The sequence below is a fragment of the Lipotes vexillifer genome, unplaced genomic scaffold, assembly GCF_000442215.2.
Source record: "Lipotes vexillifer unplaced genomic scaffold, Lipotes_vexillifer_v1.1 scaffold822, whole genome shotgun sequence".
In the NCBI taxonomy this organism is placed as follows: domain Eukaryota; kingdom Metazoa; phylum Chordata; class Mammalia; order Artiodactyla; family Lipotidae; genus Lipotes; species Lipotes vexillifer.
Window position 1 is genome coordinate 2,100,438 of NW_006770496.1, and position 23,255 is coordinate 2,123,692.

Genomic DNA, 23,255 nt, shown 5'->3' on the forward strand with positions numbered 1-23,255 from the left:
AGCCAAGGGAACCCCAAGAGTGTATGCTGACCCAGCCCTGGGAGAGAAGAAAACCAAAGCCAAAAGATGAGCTTCTCTGGCTCCCAGTTCAAAAGGGGACTTTTTTTCCTTTTTAGGAGGAGTGGCCCTTCACGGGAACATGAGCAAGCAGTACCTTGAACCTCACGAGGTACGGGCTGGGGCCTGTGGGCTTCCCGTGCCCATTGCCAGGCGAGTTCTCCTGCCAGGTGGCATCTCTCAGTTCCACCCCAGCCGCGGCGTCCCACAGGAACCCTGCAAAGCCAGCGCCCTGCGGGAGAAGACGAGGCATTAGTGTGCAGAGGGGTCTGTCTGGTGGCAGGGGCTCAGCCCCGAGCTGGGGAAGCGGCAGGTGAGGCCAGGAGGAGACGAGGGGGGAAGCAGCAGGCTCTACACCGGGTCCTGGGGTTACCTGCCCAAGGCCTGTTTCTGAGACAAAAGCACATCCAAAAGCCACGGCATGTTCCTCCCTGTTCCCCCACCAAATTTCCCAGACTGGCAATTTCAGAGAGTTTCACATATAGCTGGGGTTCCTGGGCTCTACTTTTGGGGGGATTGGGTGCAGCCCAGACTAGGCACGGAGTTATCTTTTTTTTTTTTTTTGCGGTACGCGGGCCTCTCACTGCTGTGGCCTCTCCCGTTGCGGAGCACAGGCTCCGGACGCGCAGGCTCAGTGGCCACGGCTCACGGGCCCAGCCGCTCCGCGGCATGTGGGATCTTCCCGGACCGGGGCACGAACCCGTGTCTCCTGCATCGGCAGGCGGACTCTCAACCACTGCGCCACCAGGGAAGCCCCCTGGAGTTATCTTTTTAATCATCGCCTCCCATGAGGTAGCCACTCACACGCCCATCTGTCAGATGAAGACTCAGCTGCTCAGAGAGGTTAAGTAACTCCCCCGAAACCCCACAGCTGGTAAATGGCAATGCTGAGGGTCAAATATAAGACTCCAAGGGGTGGTTTTGCTTACTGATTAATTGCTGTTGATAACAACTGGGGCCTGGCACCTAGCAGAAGCTCAATAAATATTTGCTGGATGAAGAGGCCTCAGGGCTACCAGTCCCAGTGGTTTAGAACTGGTCAAAGGCCCTCCTCAGGCTTGCGGGGCTGCACACAGGGGTCTGAAGCCCCAGTGCAGGGCACTGAGAAGGCCGGTGAGTGGGGCAGATGGATGGGGGTGGTGTCGGCAGGGTCAAGGGCTTGGGGCTAAATAAACCCCTGCACCTCTGGCCATCAGAGGGGCCGCTCTGAACCTGCCTGCTTCGTGCTGCTGTCACCAGGTGGCTTGTGGAAAGAGAAAAGATCCCCTTGCCCCGATCCCAGCTGCTGGAGGCTTTGCTTCCCCGGGTGGGATCAGCAGTGTCATCTGAGGGGCCAGCGATGCTCTTGCGAAAGGAGAAGTGACTTTGCACATCCTGAGTGGCCTCTGATGAGTCCCCAAGTTCAGCTCAGGTCCCAGCCACACGTGTGCTGAAGAGGGGGGAAGGAAGGAACAGTGTCCTGCATGCTGTGCATGTTTCTATTTTTAAATGATTGACTTGCCCACCCACTAGAATGAGTGCTAGTTTAAGAGTGAGAAGACCTGGGTCTCATCCCCTCGAATCACTTAGCCCTGGGACCTCGGGGGAGCCACTCTGTTTTTCTAAACCTGTTTCCTCAGGCGTAAAGTGAGGGAAATGTATTTGCCCTATCGGCTTCAGGGGGCTGTCCCCCCATTTACTGTTTCCCAAGCAGTGGTGCCAGAGTAACCTCCCTAAAGTACTGCTCAGGTCCCCTTCTGCTTAAAATCCTTCAGTGGCTCTGCTGCCCACTGCCCTCTGGGCCCTCCGGGTGGGCACCTCCCTGCTCAGTGCTGCCTTTCATGCCTGTTCAGCTATGTTCCCGGCAAGACTGGGCCTTTCTGGCCTCACAAGGCTGTTCATGCTGCGCTTTCCACTGCTGGTTCCTTATACCCTCAGCAACAACTGGCTAAACTGGACCAGCTGCAGCCTGCGACGGGTACCAGCTCCCAGTACACCTGCCTGCCGCCTCATGTGTACCCTGCCAGGCGCTGGCTTATGTCTGTTAATCAAGCATTCAGTGCACATTATCTTTTAAAATCCTAGAGCCACCCTGTGAGTTGAGGGAGGGGCTGCTGCTCCCATTTTCCAGATGAAGGAATTGAGGCTGAGAGATCTGAGTGGCAGCCACACACTGTTCTCCAATGGCCTTGACACCTGACCTGGAGTAGGGTTACCTGGCCTGTCCCTCCAACAGGCTCCATCAGGCTCAGCCAAGCCCCTGGGCAGAGCTGGGTCACTGGGTCTATTTTTCTCACCGTGAATATCTGGCATATAACATAGTGCCTGGCACACAGTAACCTTTTTAACGATTTGCTGAACAGATGAAAAAAGAGTCTTAAATGGACTGTAAGAGCCCTGTGAACCTACATATTTGTGTAAAGTGCTATTAAAAGAAAAGCAGGCTTCCCCGGTGGCGCAGTGGTTGAGAGTCCGCCTGCCGATGCAGGGGACACGGGTTCGTGCCCCGGTCCGGGAAGGTCCCACATGCCGCGGAGTGGCTGGGCCCATGAGCCATGGCCGCTGAGCCTGCGCTACCGGAGCCTGTGCTCCGCAACGGGAGAGGCCACAACAGTGAGAGGCCCGCGACCGCAAAAAAAAAAATAAAAGCAAGGTGGTATCAGAACTATTCCTACGTGGACTGAGAAGGGACGGCTACGAGCTGGAGCGGTAAAGACCAGAGACCTTCCAATATGGCTGTATTTCCAGCCTCCTTGTGAATGTACACTGGCTGTTACCTGCAGTAACCACTTACACCCCAAAACCCAGAGAAGTAAGATTTACATCACACTTTAAAGTAGTAGCTAAAAAGAGAGCTTATTGTCAAGAAGTGACTGAATAGTTTTAATCCAGTAAACATTTATAAGTTAAAAGCCCCAAATCTCAACTATCACTCAGATGAGTACAATTTATGTGTGTTTATAAGCATATTAGGTATCCTAGAGATAAAAAATATAACATCTGCATTTATGGGAAAATTATGTAATGATATAATCCACTCATAATTATCAGGAGGCTTTTTAAAAAAATCTAAAACTCCACTGATATTGAATATTTCCAGTGAGTAAAAACTGCTCTTGAATATCATAGGTAGGAGTGAAAATGTATACATTACAGAGATTTACCCAAACCCATATGGGCAATACTAATGAAAGAAAATTCAAAATTAAAATCTGCTGAAATCTTCCACAGAGCATTTCCATACGCACAATTCCTACCACTGAAAGCAAACACTTCACATATGAATTAAGTGAATCTGAAGTTTTCAGTCAATGAACAATGGGCTCTCCACAAACTTGGCAGAAGCTAGAACTGTGGAGAAGGGATTAGGAGCACAAAGGACAGAAATGCCCCATTTGCTGCCTTGGCTCCAGACAGGATTTCTCCTTTCCTCCCAACACCCAAACTCCCATTTCCGAATGGGCGGCAGTGCATTCCTGATCCAAACAGGAAAGGAGAACCAGGGCATTTTGAAACAAATGGCCCAGAGCTAAAAAAATGGGCAGAAATACAAAATTACATCAACGATGTTGGCAAAGGAAAATAATTTTAAATGTCTGTGATCAGGGGAAAAGAAAATGGAAGGGAAACCCCAGATCTGCAGATGAGGGTACCTTCTGGAGCTGAGTCGTGGGCTTCTCCGAAACAACAGCCTTCCAGCATCCTCGGGGCCCCTTCCACTTGCGGATGTTGGGCAGGATTGGCTGGTTTAGCTCCATACAGAACTGTAAAGACAGAGCACAAGTCAGTATGTGTTCCCGCCTAAAGCCGTTCCCGCTGCAGGCAGCCCGAGGAGCCAGAAAATGTGTGATCCTGACTCATCCGCCTGATTCAGACACTTGACAGACTTCACCCCTGTGTTCTCAGAAACCGGGGTTTGCGAAGACCTGGATGGCAAAACAAGTGCCACAAATTAAAAAGCAAACTGTCTACCCGTGAAATACATAATTATCACTGGGGGACTCAGCTCACAGCAATCGATTCTCTTTGTAGCATTTTACCACAAATAGGTCAAAACAAGTTGTCAGAATCCTTTTAATCCCTGTAAAACCAGTGGTTAAGGTCCCAGGAGGGTCTACATAGGTATCAAATGAAGAGGAAAAAAGATGAATACATGGTGTCTTGTCTTCCCACCGCTTATATTAGAGGCGCAAAAACTGACCCCCCAGAATGTAGTCAATAGTGAAATAACTTTGTATGGTGACAAATGGTAACTAGACTTAATGTAGTGGTCGTTTCATAAGGTATAAACATGTCAAATCACTATGTTGTATATCTGAGACTAATACAATATTGTAAGTCAATTATACTTCAATTAAAAAAAACACCAACTGATCCCCCCGACCTTCACCGTGCACCACTATATTGTTCACCTTGGTTTTCCTCTGAGAGGAAAGCCCTCCTGTCGTGGATGGTAACTATGCCCCATGTGTGTTTGTAGGGTGAGTTTCTTTTTGTTTATGTGTGTTCCACCAGTACAGGACCGTAAGGTGACTTTATCATCAAGGCAAAATAAAATTGCACAGACAAAGTAAAATGAGGAGTTGAAAAACTACGGGCTTCAGAGTATGTGGACCGGTTCCTCTAACTCATGACTCAAACACAACTCCATCTCTTAGGGCTGGTTCTTTTGAGGCGACCCCAGAATTTGTCAGACTTGGGCTCATCTCATTTGAGATTCTCTGACAGATGGTACTGCCCCTTCCCAGTGACACCCTCCTGTCCCTTTGCTTCATGACCTTGGACCACCCCACTCATCTCTTTCTCTGCCCGCCGTACAAGCCAATCTCTTGGCTCCCTTCTGGAGGCATCATTGCTATCTCTCTTCTTTTTTTTTTTTTTTTTTTTTTCTTTTTTCAGTACGCGGGCCTCTCACTGCTGTGGCCTCTCCCGTTGCGGAGCACAGGCTCCGGACGCGCAGGCTCAGTGGCCATGGCTCACGGGCCCAGCCGCTCCGCGGCATGTGGGATCCTCCCAGACCCGGGCACGAACCCGTGTCCCCTGCATCGGCAGGCGGACTCTCAACAACTGCGCCACCAGGGAAGCCCCACTGCTATCTCTTTAATCAGCTGCCCTGGACTAATCTCAGCCCCACAGCTTCAGCTCTATCCCAAAGGCCCCCAAATCTGTACCTGCAGCTCAGATTCCTCTCTTGAGTTTTGAATTGTATTTCAACTTCCTTTTTAACATTCCCATCTGAAGGTTTCCATAGAAGCACACACCCAGCAGGTCCCAAAGGAACATGCCGTTCCCCTCCCCCGCCATGCCCATCTCAGTTCCTGGCATTTGCATCCTTCCAGCTGCTCTGCCTCTTCCCTCTACTCCCACATGCCGGCGCTCACCAGGCCCCACCCTGCATCACGTGTGTCTGGAGTGTCCTCTTTCTGTTCTCCAGCACCACTGTTGTGGCCCGTTTTCAGAACCCATTTTCTCTCACCTGGGTCACTGGCGTAGCTTGTAGAGGTCTCCCTGCCTCTCTGTCATTCGATCACCTACCATCCGTCCACTGGGTAACCTGTGATGGCTATGCTGACGTACCACCCCTGTGGTTCTCAAAGTGTTGTCTGGGGCCCAAGAACAACAGCATTACCTGGGAACTTGTTAGAAATTCTCTGGCCCCATCCTAGACCTACTGTATCGGAAACTCTAGGGTGAGGCCCGGCGACCTGTGTTTTAACAAGCCCTCCAGGTGATTCTGATGCCTGCGAAGGTCTGAGAACCACTGCAGCTGCCACATCCTCCCTAAGCATCCGCCCCAGATTTAGATGGTGCTGTGGGCACACAGCCGTCAGCTGGCAGCCCCCTCTGGGAATGCCTCAGCTGCAGACAGCTGCACTCATGCCCTTCCTGGGAGGCTCACATCCAACGGCTGAGAGATGCCAGGGTCTAAGGGTCTGTTCTCTGCTCTCCCATTGCTCATGCTGTAAGAGGGAAGATGAGGCATGAGCAAGTACTCAGCCAGTCATTGCCATAGTGACAAGCGCTATAGAGAAAATGAGACCAGGCAAGGATGGAGCCTGCTGGGAGGGCTTCTCTAGATGGTTACTGTTCTAGGAGTCATGCTGCTTTTACAGTTATGTGTTTACGTGTCTACCTCTCCCCAGCGGTGGACACCATAAGGGCAGGGACTGTCCCCAAGTCACCTTTATAAAACCCACCTGGCACAGAGCATGGCGCCCAGTGACGCTCTGCTGGTGAACCAGGAAACTCCAAGGAAGACCACAGTCCTCAAATCCATGTATGATAAACAAAAGAGGAATTTCTTCTTGAAGCTAATTATTTAAATAATTGCCTCAATTTTAACCTGACTTTGAGTTTGCCTGGGAAGTGTTCTCTCTGGGATTTGGTCATCAGTGACTTTTATCCATTCCTCTTTCAACACTGCCACGGACGGTGTTATTCCCGATGGGGGGCTTCTGCCTCGGATGAATCCCCATGGCCAGATGGTCCTGGCTGGTAGCCATCCTCGGGTAGGAAAAGAAGCACTTGGGAATATGGTGGTGGAATTTATCGACTCTAATTTTAGGGATCCAGCAGGAAATGTACTTCCAGAGGGTCCAATTTCCCGCCAGGGGATCATTTACGTGCTGAGTGCTCATTAGAGCCGAATCCAAGAATCATTAGAAAGGAGAGCAGCTCTCCACTGCCCATCTGGTGCCTCACTGCTCTCCACGCAGGGGGTCCCGAACCTGGCTGCTCGCCTGAATCTCTGAGGATGCACCCTGGGAAGCTCTAGTTTTAAAAAGCCCCCGAGGTGATTAGCCAACCAGCTACATTGGATAGCCCGGGCTTCTGGGGTCAGGCTGTGCTGGGAAGAGTGATCTGCAGGCAGCCAGAAAGCTCATCTCTCCTGACCCTCACAGGACCTTCAGACACCTGAAGACAGGTGAATCTCCCATTCACGCCCCAAACGCCAGCCCAGCTTAAACATTCCCACTGCTGGCAATGCCACTTTGAAGGGAGGGGTCAGAACTGTGAGGAGGTGGCACAGGCTGGCACTACTTTCCATGCACACCGCTCTCAAAGATGTGCCAGTTAGCCCAAGTGTGATCATCAGTATTCCCCTGGGAACCTAAAATGCTACTGAATTAGAGGCTCTGGGTGGGGCCTGGCAATATGCATTTTAACAGCCCCTCCAGGTGACTCTGACTCAAGTTTAAAGTTGGTGTTATTAAATGAAGGAAAGACGTTCTCCTCTTTCTTTGTTTTATATTTAAAAGCCTTTCTGTCACAGGTAAACTCTGGGAGACAAGGAACCATGATTCCTGAACCCTAAGGGCCGCCTGTACTTTGTACCTTTGAAGTCTCTTGGCCCACAGGATAGATGATTCCTCCCTCTACCCTCTTCTTCAGTATTTCTTATGTTATTAGGGATGAGAAATAACATAAGGGACCAGGGAGAACAGTGTTTACGGCTGAAAGCATTCCATGCTCCAGTTTTCACGATCAGCATTAGGTAAGGCGTAGGTATTTCCTTCTATTTCTAGGACTGAAAAAAGAATTGCCAGCTCGTTAAATTAGCTGACTGTCTGCACTAACAGCTTGCAGCAAGCCTAAGGAGGGGGGCACCTTTAAATTCTTGCTACTCAGAGAGTGGTCCGTGGGCCAGTAGCATGAACATCACCTGGGAGTCTGTTAGAAATGCAAGCTCTCAGGCCCATCTCACATCTAGCGCATCGGAATCTGCACTCTCACAGGATCCCACGGTGATTCACAAGCTCGGCAAGCTTTGAGCATCCTGCTCCAGAGCCCCTCCTCTTTTGTACACACCACCCTTATTATCCCCCCCGACAGTCCACATCCTACCAGTTATTCGGGAGTGAGGTGCAACTCAGAAAGATTATGTCCAAACGTAAGTGAGTTTACATTCAAGATTGCACAGCTGACAGAGGTTGGGTGGTGTGTGTGAACTGAGGTCTGTCTCCTGACCTGCCACCTCCTGGCCAGAACAGGTTAACAGGCGGGGCTGGGCAGGCTGCAAGGGGTGTGGCCAACCGGCCTTTACCAATCCTTAGATCCCATCTCCCAAAAATTTCAAAGGAAAACAAAAGCATCCTCTGACAGGAGCCCTCAACCTGAACTCTGCCTTAAGCTGATTTTTGGTTTTGTTTTTGTTAAGAACGGCTGGTTCTCAACTTTTCTGCTTCGCCCACATACCAGAAGGGAGAAATGATACTCAGAAGGAAAAGTGGCTCACCAGGGCAGAAAGGGTGGAAATGGAGGGGGAAGGTGAGTGTGATTGGAAAAAAGCCTCCCAGGTAACTGTGATCTATGCAGCCCCAACAGGAGTCCTCCTACCTGCCACCGGTGTTTCTAAAGCCCCATTGTCTGCCTCCGTCAGAATTACTCTGGCTCTTATTTTAAACCGCAGATTTGCCCACCTTACTGAATCAGTATCTCTGAGGTTAGAGCCAAGGTATGCACTTCTGACAAGTCCCCCAAGCAATTTTAAACCAAAGTTTTAGAAGCTTAGACAACTGTTGCTTTAGAACTCGGCCTTCGCATTTTTAACACCTGTGGTCGGGAAAGACAGCTTTTATTGTTCAAAGCAAATAAATACCATTTCAGCTCTCCCACCCTGCCCAGTGGAAGCATCTGACCGAGGCCCTTTGCAGATCACCCTGTAGGATAACACACAGAGGGAGCCTGGCCACCGTACGGCAAAAAGCGTGCAACAGATATGTACTGAATGAATAAATCAAAGGCGTGTCTCTGGGGGAATCCCACCTTATGGCTTCTCTCTCCCAGGATAAGTTACAAGAACCCCCATGGGCTGAACTTGTTTCTCAAGCTTCAGATCAAGTAGGCGTGATGTCACCATTCTTTAGCACCTGTCCCACAACCTGCTGGTCAGATGGCAGAACTTGATCGTCAAGGCCGAATCCACTCCACCCTTCACCTTGGCAATAAGGCGCCTCAAGACAGACATTTAAACTCCAATCTCCAAGTTGTCCAAGGCACCGGCATTCAGGAACGTCAGGTCCTAAAAGCCAAGATTCCTTTGGCTACACTTAGAATGTGATGCACATCGGGTCTGCCTGGATCACTGGACTCTGTTCATCTCTTCAGTGACAAAAGGTTTCAAGGCTTGACACAACTGATTTTTGCTTGTGGACCTTTGGACTTTGTTTCTTCCCTTCTACCCTTCCCCCTTCCTGAAATGAATACTCCTTAGTTCATCTGGTCCTGATTGGAAAATAACAATAGGAAAGGTGTTCCAACCTCACTCAGTGGCCTGTCCAGGCACTGCCAAGCTCAGCGGTCCCTTCATCTTCCGCATCCAGTTAAGGTGAAAGGAAACCTGAGGCTCTGTGTGCTGGTTATAAAGACATCCTGCTTAGTACTGACTGCACAGTCAGCTGGAGACAGAATGTCAGAGTACGGGCAGGCGTTTCCAAAGCAAACTCCAAATGGCTACCCTTATCCCGCTTCCTGGACGGTGGGGGGAGTTGGGGGGTAGGGAGGGTATGTTTTCACTTGGAATCCTCTGGGTCAAATTTCTGGATGAAGTTGCTTCACTGAGTTGGCTATTTCGCTTGCTTTCCTGATTCTGGAGGTGACTTCTCTTTGAGTCTGGAGGTGACTTTTCCGCTTGTCAACCACCAATTCCCTCTGTGCACTCAGCTCTTGGAAACACAGTGTATTGTGGTGGATGGAGAGGCACAGGTGCCTTAAAAAGATAAACTGCCATCATAAAAGAAAGCAGCCCTGTATTAAGTCAGGCAAGGTCAAAAGACTCAACTTTCATTTTAATACTACAGGAAACAGAGCAAATAACACAGACAACATTTTGTGAAATGTTAATAGTAAGCAAGGGCTTATCTTTGCCAGGATGGTCAACCACAAGTATGTTATAGCCAACATTAGAAGCCAGCACATCTCTGGGTACCTGGCAGTGATCACGTGGAGAGTGAAACCAAGGAATGGGTAGGGGCACTAAAAACGTCAACACACTCTCAGAAGAACACTGAGCAGTGCAAAAGCCCAATTACGCCTGGAGCAGTATTAATCATGTTTGGCCTCTGAACTGTAACAAATAAGCTTATTACAAAGTTTTCCGGGCATATTTAGACCTTAAGATGTTGATATTTTGTAAGGCCATATTGCCTACGGGGCAGCAATACACTCAAGTTACTTTGCTCTTTCCTACTAAGCGCTAAGTGCCTTAACGGTTCTTAGGCGTCTTAAAGGCCCTGGTCCACCTCTCCCCAGAGCAGGGCACACACACAACATGTACCATGGACACAGGGCAAAAGTGAAGAGTCCTTCGCTTGCCTTTCTCCCCCAATCTGTATGGAAGAGAAAGAGATTGTTCCCACAGAGCCAGGATGAGATGTAGTCACCTTTGCTCAAATGCAAACACAGGAACGTATCCCAGAGTGGAGACAGGTGCAAGGTGGGACAGAGAGCCGTGTGTTTGGGGCTCCAGGGCCGCTTTGAGCCCCTCACACAACACTGCTGCAGCACTGCTCCTAAAAGCCTTTCCCAGAGGCCCTGGAGTCCATGGAGGGAGAGAGGGAAGCCATTCCTCTGCCCCTTGGGGGCTCACTGAAAAACTATCATTTTCTAATATTGAGAGAAAGAACTGGGCTTGATTCCTTGTAGCTTTGGAAGTGTCCTCAGAGGGCCACTTTCAGGGGCTGGAAGAAGGGGAGCTTGGAGGAGCTCGGGACCCCAGGCACCCCTGGCATTTGACCTCTTTGGGTCTCTATCTCCCCATCTGTAAAGTGAAGGGATGGGAGGAGATGACTCCCCCCACCCCCACCTCAGGGCACTTCCAAGTTCCAACACAGCAGAGAGACAGGGAAAGGCAGGAGGGTGGGAGGAAAAAACTGGGAGAGAAAATACAGGATTCTCAGAAACATTAAAACTCCTTTCTCCCTCTTTCTCTGTGATAATCGCCACATGAACTCCATAAAGAAGCTGATTGCGCCACACACAGGGCATTGGGTTAACTTTCCAAAGGCTTTCTCCCAAACGCGGAGAATGGATTCCACTCTTCCAAAAACCAGCATCAGCTTTCCTTAACATGCCCTAAGCCCCATCCGAAGACTCCCTGCTAAAGTGCCTAAAATAAGAGCTTACTTTTAGTAGGTAGCAAGTCTAATAGGTTAAGTTTGGGTAAATCCAGCAATAGTAAGAAAACATAGGTGGCCAATAATCCCCGACCAAGTTAGCTTCTGAACCCTGTGAAAAAGAGAGAGCCAGAGGCAGGAGGAAGGGCGAGGGAAGGGAACCAGCATTTATTAAGTGGCCAATTTTCACGTATGATCCCATTTGATCCTAATGACAATCCTGTGAGGCAGTTAATAATTCTCTCATGTGACACGTGAGGAAAGCAGGGCTCAGAAAGGGAACACGGCAAGGTCACACACTGCCGGAAAGTGGGCCGGGGAGGGTTAAACCTGGGGTAGCCAACTCTACTGGTCAAATGCACTTAACTCAGGAGAGAAGGCTCAGAAAACACAAATTAAGCCAACTGCCCTGTGTGACAATGTGTGTGTGGGTCCTCTGGAGCTAACAGCTGCACCACCACCACCCTGCTAATGTCAGTTTCCTCACCGATGCACCAGGCTGCCTGGGTCCTGAGGACGCTGCTCTCCCGGGAAGGTCAACACATCAGACTACAGGCTTCCTCCTGGTAGAGGCCAGGGACCGGTGGGACACACAGCCAAGCGTTCAGAGCTTTGTAGGGCAGCCCTTGCCCTAAAAGCTCAGACCCCTGCTTCTCCATCCATCTGGAGAAGCAATGGGCTTACCGCCCTTTCATCACTCTGCCCGTGAGCCCCAGCTAGGTCAGCTACAATGAGTACACTCCTCCATAGGGACCCGAGAGGATACTGCAGGACTGTTCATCCTTGTTTAAACATTCTTATCATGCTGAGGAAGATACAAAGCAACCAAGGAGACATTCCCTCAGCCTCCACAACCAGCTAATCATCAGCTGCTTTTTCAGAGTCAAGGGAAGTAACACCCACGTGGCCCCCGGCCGTCAGCGGAGCAGCTGCTGGTCCTGGTAGCTTCTCTTCCGTGCTCCCAGGAGTTACTCAGCACACGTTTCCTGAACAAGATGGTTAAAAATAAGCATGGGGGGTGGAAGAGACTTTGCAAGGGCAATTAGATTCTTTTTGCAAGGGCAAATTATAAAATGGAGAGTAAGAGGGAGTTAAAGATTCATGGAGATGGAAGGCAGGCTAGGACAGGAAGGGAGAGGCATGCGGGGGGCCCGGGACCCTCCTGTGGGGATTCCACACTCCTACGCTGCCACCGTCCTTGTCACCGTCCTCATTATCCCTTGTTTCTGCCCTTCAGGGACATTTCCAAAGGTTCTTCTCTTAGGATGCTAAGACTCTTAATCTGAGATGGGAGTTAATACTGTGCTAGTAATTTTGGGGTATTTCCCCCCTTCCCTTTATTTATTTAGGCTGTGCTGTGTCTTAGTTGCAGCACGTGGGATCTTTAGTTGCAGCATGCGGCCGCATGCAGACTCTTAATAGCAGCATGCATGCAGGATCTAGTTCCCTGACCAGGGGTCGAACCCAGGCCCCCTGCATTGGGAGGGTGGAGTTTTAACCACTGGACCACCAGGGAAGCTCCTCCCCTTCTCTTTATTATTTTTTAAATTATTTTTTTTAATAAATTTATTTATTTATTTTTGGCTACGCTGGGTCTTTGTTGCTGTGCGCGGGCTTTTTCTAGTTGCAGCAAGCGGGGGCTTCTCATTGCAGTGGCTACTCTTTGTTGTGGAGCACGGGCTCTAGGCATGTGGGCTTCAGTAGCTGTGGCTCACGGGCTTCAGTAGTTGTGGCTCGCGGGCTCTGGAGCGCAGGCTCAGTAGCTGTGGCACACGGGCTTAGTTGCTCCGCGGCATGTGGGATCTTCTCGGACCAGGGCTCGAACCCGTGCCCCCCGCATTGGCAGGCAGATTCTTTTTTTTTTTTTTAAGATGTTGGGGGTAGGAGTTTATTAATTAATTTATTTATTTTTGCTGTGTTGGGTCTTCGTTTCTGTGAGAGGGCTTTCTCTAGTTGGCGGCAAGCGGGAGCCACTCTTCATCGCGGTGCGCAGGCCACTGACTATCGCGGCCTCTCTTGTTGCGGAGCACAGGCTCCAGACGCACAGGCTCAGTAGTTGTGGCTCACGGGCCTAGTTGCTCCGCAGCATGTGGGATCCTCCCAGACCAGGGCTCGAATCCGTGTCCCCTGCACTGGCAGGCAGATTCTCAACCACTGCGCCACCAGGGAAGTCCCCTCTCCTTCTCTTTAAATTGAGGCTTATGTTCTGGTATCAGTAAACACAAGCTCATTATAGGACAATTTGTAAAGTAAAGAAACAAAGAAAAATTTAAGTAGAATATCATTGTGCAAAGACAACCACTGCTAACATTTTTAGTAGATTCCCTTCTAGGATGTTTCCTATGCATTTTATTAATATATGTATAACTGTTTATTCATAAAGACACAGTTTTGTTATAACTGTGCCACGTTATTACAAACTCTTCCAAACTCATTTCATGCACCATCTAACATGCTATCATATGGACACAATGTGCTATCCCCCTGGTGGTGGATGTTTCGTTGGCTGGGAGGAATTTCTGCCGTTTGGGGGCTCATTTCATTTCAATATAAACATCCTAAAATCACCTACTATGGTAACAATAAAACCTCACCATTCTACCCTATGTGCTCACAATGGTTTCATCCACATGTTTAAAAAAAGATCCTAAGTTAAAGCCGTAATGTTTTTGTTTCTGAACGTAAATCAAGAGGTTTTATTTTATTTTATTTTTTCAATATACATACTTGTGATAAACAGATATCAGCACAGGGGCCTAAAGAGTGAATGACCACAGACATTAAGCGCCTGAAATGTACCTTAGGTGGAACACGGTAGTGTTAATATTCTTCTCTGGCGAGCACGAGAACGGATTCATCCAATCATTCAGTAAAAATGTAACAAGCAATAACCATGTCGGTATCCTGGGCTAGGCCCTGGAGCTATAACGCCAGCAAAAGAGACATGGTTCCCTGCCCCCCTGAGCTTACAGTCTGGGGATGAGGGTTGTAGGGGTGCCAATGTAGGCACAGTTATTTATGTTTTTAAAAAGTTACAGTAATTATACTTTTATTGAGGTCATTTTAGTGCCAGGTACTTAACACGTATGAGTTTATTTCATTCTCACAACAGCCTTCTAAGGTAGGTGTTATGTTATCATGATCCTCACTTGGTGGATGTGAAAACAGAGGCACAGAGAGGTTAATTAACTTGCCTAAGATCACACAGGCAGTAAGGACAGAGCCAGCATTTGAACCCAGGCAGTCTGGCTCCAGAACCCATGACCTGAGCACAGTTGCCTTCTGTCTCTGTAGGCACAGTTATGAATCAAATTATCATCCAAACATGCAGCTGAACTTGTGCTGCAAAGGAGCGGTTAGGAGCCTGTGGGCATCCATGATGGTGGCAGTGGCAGTGGGGGTGAGTTTGACTTAGTCAGGAAAGGCTTCTCTGAAGAGGTAAGGCTTGCACTGAGAACTCCAGGATGAGAAGGTGTTAATCAGGCAAAGAGGAGAGGGGAGCATTCCAGGCAACAGGGGTAGCATGTGCAAAGGGTCTATGATGGGGCAGAGCCTGGAAAGTTTGTCGGACAGAAGGTCAGTGTGGCTGCAGCTCGGATGGTGAGGGGCTGAATGGTGAGATGAGCTTAAAGGAATGGTTAGAGACCTGGTCATGCAGCCCTGTGGGCCTGAAAGGAGTTTGTTTCTTACCCTCTGAGCAATTCTAAAATCAATGAAGGGCATGAACAACAGATCTATATTTTGAAAAGGCTATAGCGTTGCAGTGTAGAGTTAGGATGGAGAAAGGCCAGACCAGTTAAGTAGTGCAGTAAGTGATAAGGGTGGCCTGACTGACAGGAGAGCAGTAGACAGATCTGAGAGATAATTGGGAAATAAGCACAACCTGGATCAAAAGAATTGAAAACAAACGCTGCTATGTGAATGTTCATAGCAGCACTATTCACAAGAGCCAAAAGACAGAAACAACTCAAATGTCCATCACCTGATGAACAGATAAACAAAACGTGCTATATCCATACACTGGAACAGTACTGAACTAACCCCCCCCAAATGAGGAACTAATACCTGCTACCTCATGGATGAACCTCGAAAACATTATACTGAGTGAAAAAAAACAGATACAAAAGGCCACAAATTGTATGATTCCATTCACATGAAATGTCCAGAAGAGGCAAATCCATAGAGACAAAAAGCAGATAGGCGGTCGCCAGGTGCCAGGGGGAGGGAGGGATGTGGAGTGACCGCTTAATAGGTGCCGGCTCTCCTTTATGGATGATGAAAATGTCTTGGACCTAGACAGAGGTGACAGGTGCACAACATTGTGAAGCTACTAAATGCCACTGAATTTTTCACTTTCAAGTGGACTCTTAAAATGATTAATTTTACGGTATGGAATTTTATGTCAATAATTTAAAAAGTGACTTGGGCAATGGACTAGATGTTTAAGATAGAGCAGAGAAACCACTCTTTCATTCAACAAGTGCCACGTGCTATTGTAGGTACAGCTGTGAAGTCGGGCTGTCCCTCAGGGAGCCCTAGATCAGGTGGGGAGCAGGGAAGCAGGGCCACAGCCCTGGGGAGGCCGCCTCTAGACAGGGGTATTCCAGCTTTCTCTCCACATGGTTATATAATGCACCTGGGAGAGACATGCAGAGGCTGGTAATTCTTGGAATATAGGCTCTCTGAAGCTTAAAAAAGACAGTTTTAGGGCAAATAAAATAAACCCCTTGACCAAATTAGACACTAAACTTGTGCGTAATGCTGGAAACTAATTATTCTAAGTGAGAGCAGGTCTGAAAATAGCAAAGCGTTTTGGAGGATTTTGTGGCTATTTTAGAAGAGCGTAGGAGAGCTGCAGGCAGAGTGAAGTCCCACAAGTTAGAGCAGAAACGCTGGGATGGCCATACCATGGCTTGCACCAAACATGCCATTCCATAGATGCTAATGCTTTTACCTCGCTGGAGAAACACGCCAACAATAAAGGTGGAGGACACAGAGCTTCATTTGGTACTTTCTACTGACACGCTGAACCAAAAACTCGACAGGAAATGTCAACCATACATGTTACAACATTTTACTTGCAAAGGAAAAAGGCATCTGCCCCAAGATGATGAGAACATTGCCTAAGACAAACCATGTTGATTTAGCCAACCATAGTTCTTCCTTTTCTAGAGTCCTCTTCCCCCTTTGACATTTTCAGGTAAACAAGCTCAGAGAATGAGTAAGACGGGTATAGATGGAGGAAAGATGGTCTCTAAACCCCAACAAACCATCCCACAGTACAACTGATTACTAAGAGCATTTTTACCTGTGAGCAACAGAAAACGTAGGGACAGGGAGAGAGAAAGCCAACACAAAAGGGTGGGAAACGATTATGTAGGTACTTAAATCCAAAGGAAATAATGGAGGAGCAGAACAAAGCCAGCAGTTTACATCAGCTCCCCAACCCTAACCCTCCGACACGAACACCCACATATTTTTTTAAAACCCCAGAGAGATATTTTCTCGATCCGTAAACACTGCAGACTAGCTCACTCTTAGACTCACTCTAGACGGCAAGGCTCCAGCACTGCCCATACGTGTTTCTGTGAAGAATGCAGAGTTATTTAGGAACTGTCACATTAAACAGAATTAGTACTTATGGACGATTCAGGGAAATTGCTCTGGTTGCCTTTTTTCTTATAAAACTCCAGCCTCCAGCTATATTCTAAATGGTGTTTATGCAGCCTGTTGTCCTCAGCAGCAATAATCATAAAGACTTCAAAGCTGTGGTTGAAAGTATTACGGATTCATGACTTACTTTATTTTGCTTTGCATTATGCCAAATCCTAGTCTCTAAAGCCTGCATATTTCCTATTTTATTTCAGGGCAAACCACATAGATTTGATTGTTCTTTTCTATGTGGGCAGCCAGGGATAGAAAGACCTGCAATTTTTCACTCCCAGACACTTTATGGCAGCAGGAACTGTAGGTGGTAGTTCATGAAAACAGCATCCTCATTTTGGAGAATGTCCTGAGACCCCTTGGTTCTCAATTTTTTTGTGCAAATGGGAAGAATGGAAAGCCAAATCCCAGAACTATCTTTCAGTCAACCTCCCTTCCCATCACATTTTTGGCCAGAGGCAAGTAAAAATAGCCAAACTGTCTGATGTTAGTTTCACAGGCTTTTCAGGCTCCTTCCAAACTACTGGGAGTGGGTGGAGTGAAAGCAAACAGGACAGAGGGTAGTGACACAAAGATCAAGTTGCAACCAGATGGGGCCACATGGACGTCATGACAGTGTCCTGCAAGCACAAGGATGACTCCATATTAATGGGTTGTAACCCCGGTGTCCTCTTTACTAGAACACTTGCCATGAGCCAAGTACCACTGCTGGCTCTGTACACATGCTGTGTGATGTGACCCACACCACGGCTCTGTGAGGGAGGCATTCTCCTTGCTCAAGAAATGAGAGATGTAGGGCTGGAGGGGAAAAGATCACCCACAGGGCAAATGGCTGAGCCAGGACCCAAATCCATGTCCGTGTTCCCATTATAGCACGCGGCTTCCAGCTGAAGCAACTACAAGGAGGGCAGTAATAGGATCAAACTTGCATTTTAGGAGGGTTACTCTGGTAACCATACAAAGGAAGGATTGAAACGAAAATTACAGAGACCAAGTAGTAATTTTATATGTTTTAACTTTTCTCTCTGCTTCCACATTTTCTAGACATTTCACTTTTCTAGAAAGTCATAGTATAAATACCAACTAATTGGCTTGAACTTTGTCCATGTAGAAGGTATATAAACACACACACATGCTTTTTTGTTTTTCATAAATAAAAGGTGATTCAGTGTTGTTACTAAATAAAGTAAGCACTAAAAACAACATAAAAAAAAGTCCCTCCCACATCCTAACATGAAGGCTAGAAATACTTATTACTTCTTCCCCTCTTGTTCACAAATATAGCCAAGCAGACTAAGTGCATAACAAGGACATCTGGGTGATGAGAAACTAAATGAACAATCGATACGCGGCAATTTATTTTCTAAGTAGAGGTTTCAGCCAGATGGATAGAGGGAGGGACACAAAGCATGCCTGACAGAGAAGATTAGCGATAATGCAAAACTACAGTCTCATGATTTCATCATAATCAAGGGGGAAAAGGCTCTAATGCCCCCGTCCTCACTCAACCTTGGAGCTGGTGCAAATGTTGGGAATTCAGGCAAAAACCCAGGACTTGTCACCTTCCCTTCCAGGTTCAGCCCTTTGGCTTGTAAATGCTGGGGATCTTGCTTTAGTCCTGGGTACTTCTCATCCCTCTGGATCCCTAGAGCTGGACACAACAGAAAGATGCTCTGTGACACAACAGTGATTCTACAGAGTCACGAAATCTCTTGACTGGCCACTTGTGTAGGAAGCCACTAACTGCTAACTAAGAGGGCAGGTAATTTTACAGTAACTCCTATATGGAGAGCTGCTTTGTTTTCCCTGGCTGGCTTCTTCCAACCTAATTAACTCTGCATGTGAAAATAAGCCTGCATTTCATGGGCAAGGGTTAGCGGGGACAGACAGGGCAAGAGAAGGAATGGGGCGGCAGTACAGAGTGCAGCGGGGAAACCAAGTCTAGGATCTAGAAAGGGGTCCTGGATTATGCTCATAAGGGATGTCAGTATATTGTTCTGAATTTCTGCAAAGATAGATCAAAATCTCTAAAAGTGGGCTGGATGCTTTCCCAGAAGTTTGGAGTCTTGTTAAGGCCCAAACTCACCATTTCAGTGCCTCCCAAAGGTTAACAAAAAATACTTTATCGGCTGTAGGAATTACTCATTCTAAGTAGGTGGTTAACAATCTGATCGATCTCTCCACTGAATTAATTCTGGCAAAGCAAGCCTTAATGACCAACTCAATCAGGATAATTTTACCTAATGAGAACATCCAGCATAAATGTTTTTAGCAACTGAGCCAAATAGTTTCACCTGCCTGCCCTTCCGTTTCATTTAAAATTATAAAGTAGCCTGAATTTTGCTGAATACAAAGTCATGCTCTCAAGAAATGAGTGAATGAATCATTCACAAAAAGTCTCAGAATTCTCTAAAACAGTGAATTGAAAGTTCTCTCTGTACCAACTCATTGTTAGCATTTCCTGATAAGAGAAGCATTTTAGGGTGGACCAAATAAGACAGGAAATTGCATATAACTCCTGTCATCACGGCTGTGTGAGTGTTTGTATAAGGTGATGGCTACATGGAACAATTTTGGGGGTAATGCAATGGGTTGGGCATATTTTCTTACTGTTCAAAAGCAAAAAAGAGTTAAGAGACTAACAAGGCAGGAGGGAAAAGTGCTTAGGATATACCCGAAGGTAAGCAGAGCCTTTCCAGTGCTGGAAAAAAATCCCAGAGCACACCGTCTTCCCCTCTTTCAAGACAAGAAATGGTCTAGAATGGCAGTTTTCAAGCATTTCTGACCATGACTCATAGCAATAAATAAATTTTTATATGTCAATCTGGTATATTCTATCCATGTGTCTGCCTGCCAACTGTGTAGGTATGTCTGTATCCATCTATCCAGCCATCCACCTATCCATTCATCCAGCCAGCCACCCACTCATCCATCCATCAATCCATCCATATACATATACCATGAAACAAATGATGGTTGTAATTTACTCAGTTGATTTCATAACCTATAATTTGAGAATTAAACTCAGATATTTCTTAGTACAAAGTCTTTGATCTTACTAGAATATCAAAATGCTGTCTACTTTTCATTTTTCTCTTTGCCCAAACCAAGTGAAATGTTTTATCGGACTTTATGTAGATAATGCCTTAAAGTCTCCTCAAACAAATGAAATTGTGTCACTAAATTTGAACCACTTTGGGACACTGAGTAAGTAAGAGCCACTTTTCAGAAACCCCCAAAATAAAATACCCCTTCAGTAAACGTGGTGTCTAGGAATATAGCCAGCTTTCAAAATTCACTTGTTTCTAATAAGATTAGCGGCTAAATTTTCATCTGCAACAATGAAGGCCAGAAGGCAGTAGATGACGTATTCAAAGTACTGTCAATGAAGAATCATATCCAGAAAAACCATCTTTCAAAAATGAAGATGAAATACATTCCCAGACAAAAAAAAAAAAAGGGAGAATTTGTTCCTAGCAGATCTTCCTTATAAGAAATACCAAAGAAAGTTCTTCAGGCTGAAAGCAAGTGACCCCAGACCAACTCAAATCCTCATGAAAGAAATGAAAAGAACCAGTAAAGGTAATTATATAATTATAAAAGACAGTATGAATACATATTTCTTCTCCTTTATTCATATTGTGTGAATATTAATACATGTATACAGTTGTATTGTTGGGTCTATAACATATAGAAATATAATATAGCTGACCACCACAAAGGAGCTGGGTAGGAGTAAAGATGAGCTAAAATAAGAAAATGATGCCAAATGGTAAGTGGAATCCACAGGAACATATGAAGAAAATCAGAAATGGTAAATAAGAAGGTTAATGTAGTTAACTCTCTAAAATATACTTGTTCTCCTCCCTTCTCTCACCTTCTTTAAAAGACATAAAAGTATATAATGATCATAAGAATATACAGTTGGGTCTGTAGCATAGTTAGATGTAATATGTGTAACAAAAGCACAAAAAGGGGGAAGAGGGAATAGAGCTACATAGGAGTAATGTTTCTACATCTCATTGGAATTAAGTTAGTATAAATCTGATAAATTAAGATGTACATGGTAAACTCTGGAGCAACCACTAAGAATATAACTCAAAAAGCATAGCAAAAAATATCATAAAGGAAATTAAAATGCTACTTCAGAAAATATTCACTTAGTGTAAAAGAAAGCAGTGAAAGAGAAAAGGAGGAACAAAACAGACATAAGGCATAGAAAACAAAAAGTAAAATGGCAGATGTAAACTCAACTCTATCAATAATAACAATAAATGTGAATGGATTAAATAACCCAATCAAAAGGCAGAGACTGTCAAACTGAGTAAAAAACAATATCCAACTACAGGCTGTGTAGAGGAGATAAATTTAAGATTCAAAGATACATGTAAGTTGAAAGTAAAAAGACTGAAAAAGTTACATCATACAAACAGCAATCATAAGGAAGCTGGAATGGCTATACTAGTATCACAAAAATAGTCTTCAAAACAAAAACTGTTACTAGAGATGACAAGAGATTTTATAATAATAAAAGGGTCAATCAATCAGAAAGACATAACCATTATAAATATATACGCACCTAATAACAGAGCCCCAAAATACATATAACAACAACTGTTAGAATTGAAGGAAGGAACAGACAATTCAACAATAGCTGGAGACTTCAATACCCCATTTTCAATAATGGATAGAACTAAACTGATCAACAGGAACTGAAAGACTTAAACAACCACATAAACCAAATAGATCTACAGACATTCACAAAACACTCACCCCAACAACAGCAAAACACACATTCTTCTCAAGTCACATGAAATAGTCTCCAGAATAGACCACACGGTAGACCACAAAATAAGCCTAAATACATTTAAAAGGACTGAAGTCAAGTAAAGTATCTTCTCTGATGACAATGTAATGGAATGAAATTAGAAATCAACAACAAAAAAATTGGTGGGAAATTCATAAATAAATGGAAATTAAACAACACACTTGCAAATAAACAATGGGTCAAAGAAGAAATCACAAGGGAAATCTAAAACAAAAACTGTGAGATGAATGAAAATGAAGATGTGACATACCAAAACTTATGGGAGTCATCTAAAGCAATGCTTAGACAGAAATTTATAGCTGTAGATTCCTAATAAAGAAGAAAGATCTCAAATCAATAACCTAAGCTTCCAGTTTAAAGACACTGGAAAAAGCAAGGAGACCCAAAACAACCCAAAAACCAAGGAGAAGGAAAGAAACAATAAAGATTAGAGCAGAAGTGAATGAAATAGGGAATAAAAAACAATAGAGAAAAATCAATGAAACTGAAAGTTCTTTGAAAAGCTCAGCACAAAAACGAGAAACCTTTAGATAGACTGACCAAGAAAAAAAGACAGAGAAGACTCATGACATCCCCCAAACCTGCCTGAGCTCTAGCTGCCCACGCAGACTGGGGAATGCCGTCAGGGGAAAAGCCATACAGATGTGGAACTCACCCAGTGCTAGTTCCTTCTTTTGAGGGTTGACATCTCTCCAGTTTTTGGTTTCTCTTAAGTGCCTTCAAACAGTTGTTTGCACTTTACCCAGAGTTTATAATTGTTATTTGAGGAAAGGTTATTCTGATACAAGCAACTCTGGCATTACCAAGAAGTGGGACCTCCAGATGCCCTCTCAGAGAGGAAAGAGGGTGTCTCAAGGGGAGAGTCAGCACAAGAAAAATATTAACATGAACACATTATGTTTAAATTATAGGTTAGACAAGTTCACAAAACCAGCCCACCATTTATGAGCCACCAGAAGATGCCACCAAAATTCTCTCTAGTTGATGATAAAATGATTCTTAGCACAAGATGGAAAGGGGTGATTTTTCAAGGCCCCCTTGACTTTCAAACCTGAATGAAATGATGTTTCTGCTTTTGTTATAGGTCTGGCTTTGGCCTCTGCCTGAGTTTGCAATCTATATGGCTATTATAAGATTTCTCTTCTTTTCCTCTATAAGTCCAGAATCAATTAGGAGACTAAGAAGTAATGAAGCTTTTAGAGTATGGAGACAAAGTAATGGAACCATCAAGGGGAGTGTCCCCAAGGACAACCATCACAGGTGGAAGACAGCAGTTGATTCAGACTCCCCAAGCAGTACAGCTCACCTAGACAAGACAAGCTCTAGGAATGATTTCTTTCCTTTTCCCACTCCTATTTGTATCTAAATGGGTTCAAAATTTTTTAAAATGTTTTTTAACATAAAATCATTATGGATGCAGTATAAAAACAGAAATAGGTACCCAGAAATTACAAGAAAATGGATAACTGCATATACAAATTTTAAGTTCTATATAAAATTATTTCATAATACTTTTCAATAGAAAGCAAAAAATATTTTCAATGAAAATGCTTTGGGGGCTTCCCTGGTGGCGCAGTGGTTGAGAGTTCGCCTGCCGATGCAGGGGACACGGG

At 45.7% G+C, this 23,255-nt stretch overlaps 1 protein-coding gene across 1 annotated transcript in view; it reads right to left on the reverse strand.

Moving 5' to 3' along the window:
* Positions 1 to 23,255, reverse strand: part of EEPD1 (endonuclease/exonuclease/phosphatase family domain containing 1) — a 111,937-nt gene that overhangs the window by 9,072 nt on the left and 79,610 nt on the right. The window contains exons 3-4 of the mRNA XM_007446117.1: positions 3,690 to 3,800; positions 155 to 289 (exon numbers count right to left, since the gene is read on the reverse strand). Coding sequence (XP_007446179.1) covers positions 155 to 289; positions 3,690 to 3,800 — 246 coding nt within the window. The remainder of the gene's footprint in view (positions 1 to 154; positions 290 to 3,689; positions 3,801 to 23,255) is intronic.